Source organism: Xiphophorus maculatus, chromosome 22 (assembly GCF_002775205.1).
Source record: "Xiphophorus maculatus strain JP 163 A chromosome 22, X_maculatus-5.0-male, whole genome shotgun sequence".
Lineage (NCBI taxonomy): Eukaryota > Metazoa > Chordata > Actinopteri > Cyprinodontiformes > Poeciliidae > Xiphophorus > Xiphophorus maculatus.
The window spans coordinates 26470011-26487576 of NC_036464.1; the positions used below are offsets into that span (position 1 = coordinate 26470011).

The following is a 17566-nucleotide window of genomic DNA, read 5'->3' on the forward strand; positions in this document are numbered from 1 at the left end:
GCTTATAATGCACTGGGGGAAACCCTGTGTATGTAAACTTCCTGCTTCAACTGCAGTTGGGAGCTGATTTTCTTCGCTTACTATTAAACCATCAACACTCCAGGTTTTTAGGTGTTACATCTCAAGCACACCTCATGCATTTGATGAAACCCTAACTGGTTCCATCCAGTGTGCTTCAGACTATGTGATTTCCCAATGTGTGTACTTCTTTCCAGGGGGTTGAAGAATCTGGAGACCACAGTAGTTATTGAAAGTAGCAATTAGTGTTGAATTTGAAATAATTGTCATTTCCCACAGAGAACATGATTGTGGATTTTAGGAGAAGCAGGAACATGTCAAAGACTATTTCCATCATGGGGGAAGAATTTAAAGAACATTTGTGTTTGCCTGGTGAACAGACTGCTTTGGAGAAGCATCAGTGATTCTGTCTACAAGAAGAGACAGAGCAGACTGCGTTAGTTAAGGGAGTTTAGGTTTTGCAGTATTTGCAGAACGACGTTGTAGATTTTCTATAATTCAGTTATGGAGAGTGCAGTCTCATCTGTAGACATCTGTGAGGGTCGCAGCATCAGAGCGAGTGAGTTTTTAAAAAAAGTCTATAGAGAAACAAACTAAGAAAGAAAGCTGAAACTTTTTCAAAGAAAGACACTTCATAAAATCAAAAGCATAATGAACAACCCTGAGCATAAAGCACAATTAGACTGAATATATTTGAATTCATTTTAGACATACTTTATTTATCCCGAAGGGAAATTAAATATCCTCAGTCTGAAGACTGTTGCTGTATGACAGCCTTATGACTGTCATGATGACATGATAACAGCTCAATATTCAGAAAGCTGAGATTGTAACATGTTCCAGATGACACCACCGGTTCTTAGCTTAACTTTCTGTAAGTGTAAGATAAGGCGTGTTTCTTTATTAGGCTTGAATTGCATCTCAGTTCAGCTGTGTGCTCATTTTATGTTTGTTTTTGGTTTTTCTCATATGTCCACTACAAAATAAAACAACAAAAAGAAACAGCTGTTGTTTTACTGTGCAACAGCAAGCCTGTGCGTTTGTTCTGCATCTCTGTTGTTGAGCAGCAGCTAAGCTCTCAAAACCAACTTTGTGCATGATTATTTGGCTGTGAAGATTTGTTTCTAAGGAATCATTGATCGTATTTCAGTGTTTAACCTTGTGATTGTTGGCCTTCGTCTCAGGGCTCTGCAGAGCGAGAGGCTGTTGCTACGGAGGAGATGTCAACTCTGGTAAACTACGTCCAGCCGACCAAGTTCAACTCCTTTGAAGCATCAAAGAGTAAGAGAGCAACAGATGTGGAATCTGCTGCAACAAAGTTTGAATGTTGGATCGTTGTGTCTCTAACTCAGCTATATGTTTTGCCTCAATATTTTCTTTAAATGACAGGATCTGGATGTAAGTCCATCTGAGGCATTTTCCCTAAAATCGATGTCTGAAGGAGAGAAGTGATGTCACCAAAATAATTGCCCAAGAAATGAGCTGCTTCCTGTGTTTTCTGTGTCTAGAGGCAGCCCGCTGTTACCACATGTCGTCTTTTGTGGAGACCAAAGCTGTGGAGCACCTCACAAAGTCACCAGTGGAGTTCGTAGAGTATCCTTAGCGAACACCATGGCAACCAGTTCTTTACTTTGTTTTCCCTCTTCCTCTTTCAATGCTTCTTTTTTTTTTCTTCAAATGTCAGAAATCTGTATGAGTCACTGAGGAACTTTAGCATTCTTTTTTGTATTATTTGAGCTTGGGTATTTATGTCAGCTTGCAGAGGAGGAACTTCAAAGGTTGTAAGTCCATTTAAACATTTATAATTACTAACATCTACTTCTGAAAAATAAATCAAAAGCCTTAATAAGTTTTTTTGTTATATCTATACCCCAAAGACAATTTCATGCGTGATTTCTCTTTACCAGAGAAATATTCTCCTTAATGTCGTGTCGACAAGATATAATAAATCCCAGCTGAGTCGTATTTACCCAAAAGGAACCAGAGTGGACTCGTCAAACTTTATGCCTCAGCTGTTCTGGAATGCTGGATGCCAACTTGTGGCTCTCAACTACCAAACTATTGGTAAAAATAAAATAATGAAATAGATAAGGCTACACAACAAAGGTGAATTTTAACTCATAATCAACACTTCAGAACTAGAAGGCATTTAAATTTTAATCCCCTTTAGACTTGAGTGCCACCATTGATCACAGCAACATTGTACTTATTTATCATCTTGGGTTGTAATTATGGATTGCACTTTAAATTTACTTTGCTAATTGTGCCTCAAACAAAATGTATAGCATTGATTTTGTTCGGAACATCCTTAGATGAATTGAATAACAATTCAAGTACTTTATTCCAGGGATTAGTCTTTGGCCCTCTTTTATTCTGAATTTATGTATGTTATCATTTGCAGGTGACGTTTAGCCTTGGAGGTCTGTACTAAACCAACAGATTCCATCTGTCTCATTAATTTCACATATTGTCTTTCTGGCATTAAATGATATTTGGCTAAGAATTTTAGTTGTTTCAATAGTTATCATTGGATCAACTAATTTAATTATTTTTTTTGATTTTCACTGGTATTTTCAGGCTGAAAGCTAACATGTTTTTCTGGTAATAGATCCTAGTGACTAGATTTTCTTACTAAAGATTTTGGTATGGCATATAGATTTTTGCAAAAAAGGTGTGTTTTCACCTCTAGTCCACTTACAAACTGAGTTTGTAATTACAAGGAATGATTCTTGAATATGGAAAGAGGTTTTAGAAACAATGACCCAGAGTCCTAATAGTGCTTTCTGTGTTAGAAGAAGCCACAACAATGATGGAGAAATTTTTAAGGCTTTGTCTACATCTTTCCCACTTTTTTGTTCAGTTTATAATGTAACCTGAAATCCTCTTTAACAATGTTGATGACCTTGTCGATCCTATTTAGATGTTGTATGATACAGTCTGCATTTTTCACTGAAATACACTAGACCAGAAATTCTTATTCTTATTTATAAAGTTACACAGACAAATATGCACAGCATTAATTTGGGTTAGAGAGAGAAAAAATAAGCCGTAGTTAATTTTTCAAACTTATATTTTCACCATGTTACTCATTCATCTATACATGTCAATTTCAAACCACTTCTGGCTGTAGGCTAGCAAATTGGCATATAGGCTAAATATTTAGCTCAGAGCTTAGTATTTAGTTAGCAAGCTAAATATTTAGCTCCAAACTAAATAATTAGTTAGCAAGTTAAATATTTGTTTTAATTTAAATATTTAGCTAGAGAGCTAAATATTTAGTCAACAAACGTAATATTTAGCACTACACTAAATATTTAGCTCAGATATAAATATTTAGCTAATATGCCAATTTGCTAGCCAACAACCAGTAGTGGACGATCAAAAATAAAAAGTAGATTTTGTTCATTCTTCAGTGAACATGCTGCTACAGTGTTTGTAAAGACAAAATCAGGATAAATACATTGTTATTAGCTTCCTAGTCAGATCAGACTAGATTAAATCAAGCTTGAGCCAGGTTAGATACAAGTTCATTCTTCAGTGGTAAATGCCTCAGTATAGATCGGTAGCATCTAGCACATGTTCCTGAGTTCCTACCATTGCCTTTAATTTATAAGAGGGAGTACGTCTTTTTTATGCACTTCTCTCTCAAAAGGTTTAAATCAAAGTTAATTTGTGTGTTTTTATCCTGCAAATTATAGTGCCAAAATCTCTCCGTAATATTAACAGAAGTAATACTGTATGGTTACTGTATGGAGAACCATGGCTTACATGGTGTAGATCAAGAATATTTAAATAAAAACAGTGGCAACTGTTTGAGACTGATAGACTAGTGTAGCTCAGGCCTCAGTCCACAGTTTTCTGCCAATCGCTATATTTTATTACCAATAAATAACCTGCACAGCATTACCCAGACTGCACTAAATGGGTTTATTTAAAATACATTAGAGTCCTAGAGTGACTCCTACTGAAATAAGGAAGAGCAGCTTGAAATCTTGTGATATTGCTAACAGAAATGAGTTTTATGTTCCAGATTTGTCCATGCAGCTGAACCTCTTCATGTTTGAGTACAACGGCCGCAGTGGCTACCGACTGAAACCAGAGTTCATGAGGCGTCATGACAAACACTTTGACCCTTTCACAGAGAACACAGTGGACGGCATCGTAGCTAATACTCTCTCTGTGAAGGTACAGCTCAACAATAAACTGCTTCTCATACTGTAACTGCTCATAACCTAAAGGTGCTGTTGTCACTAAATGTTCTTAGAATCAGATTCAGCCTTTATTTTCACTGTGCAAAAGCACAACAAAACTTGTTTCAGTACAGCCCATCTAAAGAACACCAAAGGACAAAAAAAAAAAGATCAACAGCAGACATGGATAGAGAGGCGCCTGAGTCTGTAGCCGTCACAGGAGGCATTGTCCTTTCATTACAGAAAAAAATAATAACAATATGAGGATAGACTATTCTTTCTCATTATGAGAAGGAATTATTTGTCTGTAAATACAAATGAGGAATCTTTTAATTTTTTTGTTTATGACAGTGTTAACTTTTTCGGTTTTGCTATAAATCTGTAATCTCTTTGTGCTGCTGCCAGTCTTAGCCAGGATTCTCTTACAAAAGAGATTTTTAATCTCAATGGAATTTTCATGGTGAAATAAAGGTTAAATACATAAATTCAAAAATCCATTTAAAACTTCTCTTAAAACCACTATTGCATATTGCAGGTCATCTCAGGCCAGTTTCTGACTGAACGGAGGGTGGGTGTGTATGTGGAGGTGGAGATGTTCGGACTCCCCGCAGACACTAGGAGGAAAGCTCTGAAGACTAAAACCTCCCAGAACAACAACGCTGTCAATCCAGTGTGGGACGAGGAGCCCATCGTCTTCAAGAAGGTGAGGGACTCCTAGAGGAACAAATGGCCTAGTTGAATCAAATGCCGCTTTCAGACAGATGACTCCTACTTTCATGCAGGTTATTCTTCCGACTCTGGCCTCTCTGAGAATTGCCGCATTTGAGGAAGGAGGAAAGTTCATCGGCCATCGAATTATTCCAGTGTCTGCCATCAGACCAGGTCCGTAGTCACAGTTAATCTTATTCAGATCAAAACTCATCTATTAATTCTGGTTATGGCATTAAAAAATACAAGAGGAAACAACTGATAAGAGCTCTGAGCTGCAGCATTGTTCATTTCAGTACTTTATTTTCATTTTGCTGTCTGTAAACTCACAGATAGACTTTGCCTATTATTCAGGCACTGACAGTTTTGCTAAAAAAGTCATCTTGGCTCTCACTCTGTTCAGAATCACACTGAGGCTTTAGAGAAACTATGCTGCTTTCATTAAATAAGTGTTGCTTGACTCGGTCTTAGCAGATTCAGCAGCAAATATATTAACCTGCGAGGTTTTATGTTATGCAACCTATTTTTATTTCCTAATATTCTGAATGTACCTGAGTGAAGTTGGGCCACTCCCCCTTTTTGTACAGATTTCTTCTGGAGCAACATTTTTCAGATCATTAAACAAATTACATAATCACACAAAGACAAGATAATTAAAACCTTTTACTTTTTTTATTATCTGTTTTTGAGTCATTCAGAGGGAGGCTTGTTGGTGTGCTTTGGATTTTTGTTCTCCTGCATAACACAAGTGTGCTTTAGCTTCAATTAAGGAACTGATGGATGAGTATTCTTCATCAGGATTTTTTTTCTAGAGAGCAGAATTCAGGGTTTTGTCAGTCATTGTAAGCAGCAAAGCAGCACTAGACCTACAAACTACAACTACAATCCTTGACTGTAGGGATGAAGATCTGCTTTTTCTGATACACCACGTGTGTCACGCTGAATACATTCCAAAATGATCCACTTTTGGTAAATATGAGATGGACCATTATGTGCTTTTTGGTCAATGCTTTTCACACATTGAGGCTGTTTTCACCCAGCTTCCCCTTCTTATTGTTGAATTGTGAACTCTGAGAAAACTTTAACTGAGACAAGTGAGCTCTACTCTCTTCCGGACCTTCTAGATGAGGCATAAATACAAATACGCTCAATTCTAGTAAACCAGTATTTTATGGATAATAGTTCTCACTGTGGTTCACCAAGAAATTGTTCTAACCCTTTTCTAGTCTGATAGGAGTCTGGTAGAAGTCAACCATGTTTCTAAACACTGGGGGTTGATGTTTTGGTATTGTAATTATTTTAGCCTAGACTGGACCCCTGATATTCATGGAGTTTAGGGACCACAGTCTCCCACCAATAGCTAAAATCTTTGAATACTTGTGTGACCTTCACTAAAAACGCTAATAACTGTCTATTTTAATAGTTCAAACACCAAATACACCTTCATGTAATATGGAAAACCATCTTAGCACTACAGCACAAGCTAACATCCATGGTCTTCTCTGTTTGGGCTACATCCAATTAGTGCCAAGGAAAATAAATAGTGCTTCTGGATTGGCTGTTTTACAATTGCCAACCAAAAGCATGCTTAGTAGCGTTGTGTATTTTAGCTTCTCAAGCTGCATTTGCTTTGATGCATTTTAGATATGCTCTACAAAAAATCCACAAATAAGTGGGTTTTCCACAAATACTTTGTTGTCACATTCCACAGAAATATCAGCGAATCCTGAACCGTGAATATGCCAGTGTCCACTGTACTTCTGTCAGAAATATCCTACTTAAGTGATTTTGTGACTTTACTGGTCTGGTAATGTTAGACAAATTCAAATCACCTTTAAAAAATGTGGATAATTAAAGCTAATAATATTTTCACAATGGACCAGGTTTGTTTGGATAACTTTTTTTGCTTAATATTGAAATTGCCATTAGAAATCAGCATTTATGTATTTCCTAAGGTTATCTTTGATGTCAAAGTTAACTTGATGAGCTGAAACGTGTATGTGGGTAAACAGCGTGGTGAATAATTTGGTCCATGTTTCCTCTGCAGGCTATCGTTACATCGGCTTGAGGAATGAGAAAAACCAGTCTCTGATTTTGCCAGCTGTGTTTGTCTACATTGAAGTCAAAGACTATGTCCCAGATACATTTGCAGGTAAAAACTCCTCAGAAATGTCGTCTTTGGGAAGGTATTTGCAAGTAAAATGTATTAGTTAACTTCTTTAATTCTGTCTGACTCTCTAGTCCTGACTTATGGTGATGCTTTCTTATTGGAACTTTAAGTTGCTCCAAATCTTATTGGTTTTGTTTATCCACCTGCTTAGCAGTGAGAGAGTTATTTGGCTGTTTAGGATGTGGAAGAAATCCTGGCATCAAGTTCAAAAGTTCACCATTCTCATCTGTGAGACTTGCTCTGATCCCTGTGATGGGCTAACGCTACGCTGGTCCTGAAGCTTGCTGGAGATTCTTGGACTTAATAAATTCTGAATTCACTGCAACTATCAACTGTACAATGAGATGGAACATTCTTAGCACCATTTTGGTTTATTTTATTTTTTTTTACCTTAGGCCATTTTTATGTGAAGCAGTGATGATTACACACTTTTCTTTGGATGCAATCATTGCTAACAACAGATGAAAAAATCTTTGTCACTGCTTGTTTACCACAAACAAATGATTCTATGTGTGATCAACTGCTCATAGGATTGCATAGTCCTTTGCTGTATAGATGATAAAGAGGCACCAATATATGTTTTCAGCTTATTGCTCCCACATGGTTTTCTCTTCATAGACTAATTTTGAAGCATTAATTTTTGCACAGACCTCTTTGGTATTTTTATTTTTTTTCAGAAATCATCAGTTACACTTCCATTTTTGGAACATCACTTCGTAATGCCAGCTAAACAGATTTGTTGAAGTTTCCTGGGAACTTGTGGACTTCACAGCTCCTTAGAGCCACCTGCTGGACATTTTGTTAATAGAAGGATTATTTGATTGCATATGACTTGCTGCTTGTAAAGTTAAACAGTTGCTAATTAAATAATTAGTTGGAAATTGTGACATTTTGTAATGAATGAATATATGAAATATATATATGAAAATTAATCTTCATTTTATCTTTTATAACAGACTAAATAACCCATATTATTACTGTTACCTTTTGACTGTGTAACTTTACAGACGGCAACCCATAATTGTCAGCGTACTGATTCATTCTTCTGGAAAAAGGTTTCTTAGAACATTCCAGGTCTCAGGACAATACACATGCTGTAAAATCTCACATTATTTTTGGGTTGTTTTTTGTTTTTTCAAGATATTTTTAAGATAATGAAAAGGTTTGCACAGACTTGTGATAACTACAGTTCAAATAAATAATCCTCAAAATATGTTCAAGTCTTGCCTTGAGTACATGAAGAATTAATGATCCAGAGTTACGGCAGTAGAAGTTCTGAAGTTCTAGTTCAACATCTTCATCATTGCTGACATCCAGCTGTGGTCGTCTGTGTCCTCATTTTCCCTCCAGATGTGATCGAGGCTCTGTCCAACCCGATCCGGTATGTTAACCTGCTGGAGCAGAGAGCCAAACAGCTGGCAGCTCTGACTCTGGAGGATGGCGAGGAGGAGGCGCAGATTGAGGTACCGCTTCTTCTTATTCCATCTATTGTTGTTTATCTATTTACCTAGTTTTTTTTTTTTTTTATGTAATGTGGCGACAACCATTTTTTTCTGATTTACAGGACGAGATGGACACGGGAGCAGAGCGGAAGAACGACCTGAAACCGGCTCCACTGGAAAACGGACTCAGTCCCACCTCAGGTCCAACGGGTCACACCCCCGTTGCTACGACACCAAAAGCCTCTGCAGCCCATCAGCAAGCAGCTACAACTGGTAGGGAAAAAAACCATCGCAACTATGGTTTTTGTATTAATAAATGTAACAATAGATTTAATTGTTTTGCTCTTTTCATTTTATTATTTCATTTCTGAATTTTAGAAGCAGCCAAACCAGCAGCAAAGACTGAAGATCTGGTTTTAAGTGTTTTAATAGGTGAGCTTTTCTTCATATATAAAATATGTGAATCAATGAATCAATAGCTGATTTACAGTGCTGTAAAAAGTCACATAGATTTCTATTGCTTTTGCTTGTTAAATATTAAAAATCATCAAACAAATACTTAGATTAATAAAGTAATCTCAGTAAATACAAAAGGCAGATTTTAATTTATTTATTTATTAGGCAAAAAAAGTTATTCACACCAATTTGAGTCTAGTTTCTTTAAGAACAATTAAGGAATGTTTACTGGTGACATGCAGAATCAAGAAATCACTTAAGTAGAACCTGTCTGACACCTTGAAGTAGGCTGAAAGATCTAAAAAAAACAACTGCATTTCAGACCCTGATTCAACCAAAATTTTAAAACAAAACTGAAAACATCAGTTTTATAGTGTTGAGTATTGGTAACTCCGTTGCTGATTTTGCCTAATTGACCAGATTACAGTTTTGGTCAGAAAACACAAAGGACATCAGAACATCAGTAGATTTTAAACTGTTTACTGTAAAACTGCATTGTGGGTACAGAATAAACATCAATTGCTGCACCCACATTATGAGTGGAGAATATAAGAAAAGGAAACTGAGCTACTGCTACAAAATAAGAGCATGTATATAAAAGTCTAATTCTAAAGAATTCTTAACAGTCGAAAACGTAAAACTTCAACACAGATGTTGAACTTTATTTAACTGAAAGTTTACAAAATAGTCAAGTAAATTAACATTTAGAATTTTTCTGGAAAACTTAGGAGTAGCTAAGTGTGCTAAATGTTTTCAAAATTTGCAAAAATGCCAAGCAAATAAATTAGCTCCACTATTAGCAGGTTAACAAGTTAGCATATTAGCAGAAATTGCTCACCACACAAAATAGAAAAATAGAATCATCATTTGAAAACTGTTTTTTATTTCATCTGGTTTGCAAATGAAAGAGAAGCATACTTTTTCACAGCACAGTAATTAAGGTAATAGCAAAAGCAAAATGTGTTTCTGCTCAACTGTATCAAGTAATGTTCATATGTGAATGAAGTTTTTGTTTGTCTCTGGTTGTCATAATTGTAAAATTGTCTGTTAACCCAAATTCAATCTTCTTAGTTTCATGTTTTTTGATGAGACCTATGAATCTGATGACGTACTCACAGATATCCCAGCATGCACCTTGGATGCCCTGCAGCAGTCCAAGATCTACCAGAAGGAGCAGCGGCGTCAGTTCAAGGAGCTGAAGGAGCTGGTGAGAAGGCACCAGAAGAAGACCTCAGAGCTCCTCCGGGAGTTCAGCAACAAGTACAAGAAGACGGCCAGGCAGTGCAGCAAGAGCAGGTGAACAATGCCTCAGTCAGTCCAACAGAATAGCAACACTACACAGTTAATCACTGCCACGTAAGGTAAGGTGCTGCATAAATGTGGCATTTTAAGATGTGTAGTACATTGCATCAGCATTCTGTCTAGTTTGTCAAGTTATGAACAAACTTTGGTGAATGTTTTTGTGAGTTTTAGGGAAAGGTGACAATGCTTTGTGCATTTGCCAGGGCTTCGTGTCCAGAGAGTGAGAGAGACGAGCGTCTGCAGCAGCTCAGGGACGAGCAGCAGCAGCAGCTGCTGGCTCTGAGGCAGGAGCAGTACTACAGTCAGAAGTATCTGCAGAGGGAGCACATCAAGATGGTAAGGTCTGACATCATCTGTGCCTCAGATTGACTGCACTTGTAACAATGACTCAGCTTTTTTTTCTATGAGAGTGAAGGGCTGTGAGGATCTCTGTTTCCTTCAGCTTACAGAACGGCTCACCAGTCTGGCTGAGGAGAGCCACAACTCACACATGAAGAAGCTCAAAGACATCTGTGAAAAGTAGGCAGAGCAAAACTGTCCATAAAATCAAAAGATATGCATGTTCATCTCTTTAATGATACGGTCTGCAATATTAACAGAGCTTCCCCTTCCAACCTAAATGCTCTGCTTTAGAACTGGACTGGACTAGGACCTTCCTAGTTGTCTTCCTTCTGTCCCTCCTTCTTTCTTTCCTTACTTTTTTCTTCCTTTCTTGTTTTCTGTCCTCCCTCCATCCTTCCTTCCTTCTTTCAATTCATTCTTCCTTTCTTCCTTGTTTTCTTTACTTTATTTTTCCTTTCTTCCTTTTATGTATTCTTCCTTCCTTTCTTTTTTAGTTTTCTTTTCTTCCTTCCTGTCTCCTTCCTTCCTTCCATAATTTATTTCTTCTTTTTCTTCCTCACTTCCACTCTTCCTTCCTATTCTTGTCTTCATTTGTACCTTTATTCATTTTTCTTTTCCTACTTTGTTCTTTTCTCCTTCCTTGAGTATTTCCTTCATCATTCCTCACTTCTTACCTTGATTCCTTTCATTTTTCTTTTCTTTTTTCCTCTCTTTCTCTCAGCCTCTGTTTCTTTTCCATGTATGCTTAAGCCTGGCCACGGTACAAATATATGTCATAAATTCATCCTGAACGTTTTGATTTCTGCTAACTGGGACTGAAAGCTTTGGGAATCTGTACCTGGAAAACTCTGCAGGTTTGACACAAAAAACATCTACAGGAACCATGTAAACTTACTGTCCCTTTCTTTGGAACACACATTCCCATGTCCAATGTGGAAATGTCCTATTGCCACGAAATAACCTGCAATACCCACACAGTACCAGAACAATGACGTTGTTAAAGTGAACCACTTTTATCAAATTTAAGGTGAATAAGTTCTGACAAGGAATCCACTAAGAACAGAGCTCCACTTTACATTTGACTCTCATCACAATTTTTCCAGATTTTAATTTCCTTGATGGAAAACAAGTTGTACTTTGCTATAAACGGGTCAAGAATAATTATCAAAATGACAATGTTTCATACCATGCTCAATGCAGAAATCAACTAAATGCACTCCAACACCATAATCCCTCTAAAGTCTGTATTTACCATGCACACATACAGAGTTCTTAGAAATATTCACTCTGAAAAGCCCTTAAAAAACCTTCAATATACACCGTGTTCCAAATTATTATGGAAATTGGATTAAAGTATCATAAAGATTACATTTTTTGTTGTGCTATTACATTTATAGATGGTATTGTGTGTCAGGGTTCTTTGAATCACTATAATTAATTTCAGAGAGCTGGTTGATTAGTTTGTCTGGTGAGCTCAATTAAAGGAAATCTACTGAAGAAGGATGTTCCACATTCTTAAACAGGCCACAGGTTTCAAGCAGTATGGGAAAGAGAAAGGATCTCTGCTGACGAAAATCATCAGATAGTGTAGTACCATATCCTCCTGAGACCCAGAGAAAAAAAAGTTTTTGAATTTTTTTTTTTACACTACATGACTCTTTGGAGTGAAAAAACATCTCTACAATTGAAAAAATTTCAAAACATGTTTTTCTTTATTTTTTAGAGTATGTCCTTTGGAGAGGACATCGGGACTCTCTTGTGGCAAATATGAACACATTTTGAGGCCCACGATGTCCTCTCTAAGGACCAACAGGATTTAAGACAGTGGCATGTATGGTTTCAGAGTTATGAACAAAAAACCTATGTCCTCCACAGAGGACAAAAATGTATTGCTGAGTCTCAGGAGGATATGACAAGATACGAAAACATGAGATATTTAACAAAACTGAAGCGTTATCATACTGTGAAGAGATTTGTGGCTGATTCAGAATAAAGATGGGTTTGTACAACTAAAGGCAAAATGAGGAAGGTTTCTGTTAGACAAATTCATCAGATTAAGAGAGCAGCTGTTAAAATGCTCTTACAAAGCAGCAAACAGTTATTTGAAGCTGCTGGAGCCTCTGGAACCTCAAGGTGGAGGATCCTCCAGAGGCTTGCGGTGCATGAACCTACTATTGGGCCCCTAACCAGAGGTCACAAGCAGAAACGGTGGCAGTGGGCATGAAGATTCATTTTCAAACAGACTTGTTCACTGATGACTGCTGTGCAACAATGGATGTTCCAGATGGACGCAGTAGTGGATTGGTGGTGGATGGCCACCACATCCCAACACGTCTGTGACGTCAGCGAGGAGATGGTGGAGTCATGCTGTGGGCCGAAATCATGGGGAGAGAATCATTGGTCGGCCCCTTCAGAGTCCATGAAGGTGTGAAAATGGCCTCAGCAAAGTATCTGGACTTTCTGACTGATCACCTTCCGTAGCAAAATCATCTTTATGCATGACAATCCACCATCTCATGCTGCAAGGAATACCACTGTGTCATTGGCTGCTGTGGGCATAAAAGGGCAGAAACTAATGGTGTGGTCACCATCCTCCTCTGACCTCTGACCTCAACCCTATTGAGAACCTATGGAGTTTCCTCAAGCAGAAGATCTGAGGGTGGAATGCAGTTCATATCCAACCAGCAGCTCTGGGAAGACATTCTGACATCCTGCAGAGAAATTCAAGCAGAAACTCCACAAACGCACAAGTTCAATGGATGCAAGAATTATGCTGTGAAATCAAAGAAGGGCTCCTATGTTAACATGTAACTCGGTCTGTTAAGATGTTTTTGATTTTAGTACATGTGACCACTTAATGCTGCACATTCTAAGAATGACCGTTTGCAGTTCTTTATAATCCATAAAATGTTTAGAAAATCTGCTGTGCAGAATAATTTGGAACAGTGCATTTTGAGTTTTTTTTTGTTGAAAGAAATACTGTTCTCACGGGGAGCTTTGTTCAGTAAAATTAGATTTATACTGTAATAGTTCATGACTTGAAAATAATACTGACCGTCATTTGCATTGACCATTTGAGAAAATCTGAGAAAATATCACTTGCATAATAATTTGGAACACGGTGTATTCGCTGTCTTTTAACATGAGACAGTTTGTTTTTTGTGACAAAAATTAATTAATTTATATATTAAACATGTTAATTTTTTACCTTTTATTTTTCTAAATTATCATTACCCCGGTAACAGTCCTTTGTTTTGGTAAACTATCTTTTAATAAACTAATATATTTCTACATCACATGGGCCTTTCAAAACAAACCCATTTAATTTTTCCACATTTTGCCATGTTATGGCAACACACCTCAATGTATGAAAGAAGAATTTTATGATTCCACAAACAGACAAAGTAGTGCGTATGTAGCAAAGTGATATGTGATTTTCAACATACCAACCTAAATCTGAAACATGTGGTGCTCATTCGGACTGGCAACTAGCAACCCTGCAGCTCAAATGTTTCTTCATGCTGCTTCAGGGAGAAGAAGGAGCTGAAGAGGCAGATGGATCGACGGAGAACCGAGAAGATCAACCAGGCCAAGACCAAAGAGAAACATCTGGCTGAGGAGTATGTCCTCTACTCACTGCCCTGATCCATACAGCTAGCTAACCATGCTAACCTAACATCTAACTGTAAACTTGCTCAACTTGTCTTTCAGGGAGAAGATTGAGATCAACAAGTCCTACGTCAATGAGGTTGTGCAAAACATCAAGCGGGTGAGCAGTGGTAGAGGAACCTACCTTCCAGTAATTTATTGCTGAACGTCTTAGACACTGAAAATGATTGGGATGATGTGTTGGCAAAAGAAACAAGCTTTTTGTTGTCCTCAGCTTGAGGAAACTCAAACTAAGCGTCAGGATCAGCTGGTGGAGCAGCACAATGACCTCCTGCAAGAGATCCAAGATCAGAAACCAAAGGTAAGTTGCATCTACAGATGGTAGTACTGCCAGAAATCTAAATCTATTTTGTGGCTCTAATGTGACAAAAAGAGCAAGGGATAAAAATCCCGTTGCAGGGTACAATTGACCTTTTGCATGTGACGTCACATTCTCCTGAAAGCGGCCCACTCTGCCACAATGGAAGTCAAAACAATCAATGCGTGTGAAATTTGACAGTAGACAGACATTGGGTCACCTAATAGTGCTTTTATTTAGTTGATTTAGCTGTGAAATTGGTCATAGGGTGTTGAGCCGTCAGCTGCACAAACACAAAAGGAAACAAACCTTTTAACGAGAAAATAAGATGGCAATGGATAGCAGCCATTAATTGTAAAGACTGGCAGCCCTCTGTGTTTTCACAGAAATTAGCAGAGCATCCATACACTTCATAAGTTAGCAAGATTAGTAAGAGGCAATCAAATATTGAGTTATGGAGGTGGTACACATCAAATCATTAGTAACCCAGGAGAAAATGCCTCATCATCATTTAACCTAACGTGTATGCGGAAAAAATAGGTTAGCATCTAGTTAGCTAAACTTATATAAGTAAAAGCCATGGCTGTACTGGCAAAAACAGCTTGGGAAAGCACTTCTGTCATGGTGCCTCAACGTGATTAGGTAGTTGCAAAGGGTCCATAGGAAGACATTCCAGTGACGTACAAGACTTTATATTGGCCAAACATTTAAATAATATGATATAATATAATATAATATGTTTCCAATCTCTTATAATTGCAAACGGTTCTCCAGCTGCAGGCGGCGGTGGAGGCAGAGTTCCTGGAAAAGTTCCAGCGTCTGCCCGGCGAGATCCGAGACTTCCTGCAGGACAGGAAGTTGGAGGGCAGAGGTCACAGCAAGTCCCGGCCATCGACTCCCCATGAAGCTCTTTCAGAGGAGGACTGAGCAGGAAAAATATAGGAGGATGCAGAGGAGTGATACAGGAAATGAAACTGTAGGAACTGAGGCAGTAAATATTTATAAAGACTGTTAATTCTCTTTTTAATGGAACAAACAATCTGACAGTTTTTTAAATTATTAGAAGCATGAACTGTGTTGTACTTCAGCATTTAATCAGATGTCACTGGGTCTTATGTTCTAACATTCTGACAACTTACTGCATGATTATCTATCTATCTATCTATCTATCTATCTATCTATCTATCTATCTATCTATCTATCTATCTATCTATCTATCTATCTATCTATCTATCTATCTATCTATCTATCTATCTATCTATCTATCTATCTATCTATCTATCTATCTATCTATCTATCTATCTATCTCATGCATCTTGCATACAGAACTGCTATGACTTTTATTACCACTTACCATTTACAAAGATTTTCTCCATGCACAATATTAGTTCATTTTTATTTTGGCAAAAGTCGAAGCCAAGATTCACACAACCATTCTGATTGGTCAGTTCCCCAACAGTTTATAAGGACGGTTTTTAAAATATATATAAGCAAAACATTTGTCAGGTTTACTTGCCTGTGCCTGAGAGAACCTGATGTTACTCATCACCACTAAATGCACACATAGAAAACTTACTGGAACCACAACATATGTTTACTGAATACAGATTATTACTGCCATCTTTTACTGTCATAAATTCATATCCTATGTATGAATGATTTTAACCCCAAAAGGCATTTTTCCCCATAAAAACAGGAAGTATCTCGTTTCCACTAACAAATACGCAAAAAACTTTGTTATTCTGTTAATGTTGAAAAAACACGATTTCGCAATTGAGGTGTTTTCACTAAATAAGAAACAATTAAAATCACACATAAATAAGTCTGTTCATACGATAAGTCATTAAAATAACATACACCACCACGATCCTCCTGCTACTTCCTGTCATCTTCTTCTTCATGGTTTCTGCCAGTAGTAACATCTGGTTGTTGATAACATGACTCTTTTAATGTGAAAAAGTGTTTCTATTGCAGGTTTGTAAAATACACTGACATAGATACAGCCGAAAAACCACCTCATCCTGGTACCAAAACTTATTGGGAGATTTTAGCTATGTTGTGTAAAATGATTATTAAATCAATGAAATTCAGAATATGCAATGTTTTACTCCCTCAGAGCTCCTGCTACTCAACAATCAGCAGATCAGATGTTTGTTTCTTTGCAACTGCATGATGTTTTTTCCTTTAATGTGAAATTTCTCCAGACTCAACAGTCTGGTGACATGTGTACTTATTAAATGTTTTTTTCATGATATTTGATTAAGAAGAACCACCATGAAACAGCTCGACTTCTTCTTTGTTGTAAAACTGTGTGCCAAATCCAGCCTGTTCCTCTTTGTACAGTGATTATTCGGAATAACGTCATTTTCCAGGTTTCCTTTTTCGTTCGAGTTTAGAAATGTAAAGCCAGTCTGTGTGGAAAAGAAGATATTTTCAACACATCTGTTGATCCTCTTGAGAAATGCTTCAACTCAGCTCTGCTTTGGTTCCACTGAGCATGCTTCCTTGTCCTGAGTTCCTCCACCTCTGGAATTATTTCTTGGTTTTATTGAGTGCTATTTAAAAAGAAAGAATAAAATGTTTGATCTAAAAATGACTGATTTGTTATCTTTTGCTGCTTAAGCTCACAATAGTGGACTCGTAAGGTGTATGTAGAATGTTTTCATCATCATCATGCTGAGTGGATGTTTACTGAAATATTAAAAATAATTAAAAATATACTTTTGGCCCCAAGCCAGCTGGCCAGAAGATGGTTCCAAAACCAGGTCGCTAATCCCAAATTTGTAGCCCAGCTCATTTTAATATTATTTTAGCAACTTGGAAAAGGGACATTTTGAGTGCTGAGCAGAAATGAACGCGCCACAGTACGACGGAGATTTGACCAACATTTTGAAGTGGACTATGCTGCCCTCTAATGTTCAAAAACAGCAAATGCGGTTTTATTTGCATAATTGGATATGCACTCCAAAAA

General features: G+C 37.4%; 1 protein-coding gene across 1 annotated transcript in view; it reads left to right on the top strand.

The window, feature by feature from the left end:
• LOC102217878 (1-phosphatidylinositol 4,5-bisphosphate phosphodiesterase beta-1-like) overlaps positions 1-15818 on the top strand; it is a 37825-nt gene extending 22007 nt beyond the window's left edge. Inside the window, exons 16-32 of the mRNA XM_023327758.1 lie at positions 1203-1299; positions 1527-1611; positions 1958-2082; positions 4049-4203; positions 4744-4911; positions 4991-5090; positions 6964-7068; positions 8437-8549; positions 8651-8801; positions 8907-8960; positions 10103-10280; positions 10490-10622; positions 10729-10805; positions 14159-14248; positions 14340-14397; positions 14512-14598; positions 15370-15818. Coding sequence (XP_023183526.1) covers positions 1203-1299; positions 1527-1611; positions 1958-2082; positions 4049-4203; positions 4744-4911; positions 4991-5090; positions 6964-7068; positions 8437-8549; positions 8651-8801; positions 8907-8960; positions 10103-10280; positions 10490-10622; positions 10729-10805; positions 14159-14248; positions 14340-14397; positions 14512-14598; positions 15370-15522 — 1929 coding nt within the window. The 3' untranslated portion in view covers positions 15523-15818. The remainder of the gene's footprint in view (positions 1-1202; positions 1300-1526; positions 1612-1957; positions 2083-4048; positions 4204-4743; positions 4912-4990; positions 5091-6963; positions 7069-8436; positions 8550-8650; positions 8802-8906; positions 8961-10102; positions 10281-10489; positions 10623-10728; positions 10806-14158; positions 14249-14339; positions 14398-14511; positions 14599-15369) is intronic.
• Positions 15819-17566: the final 1748 nt, after the last annotated feature.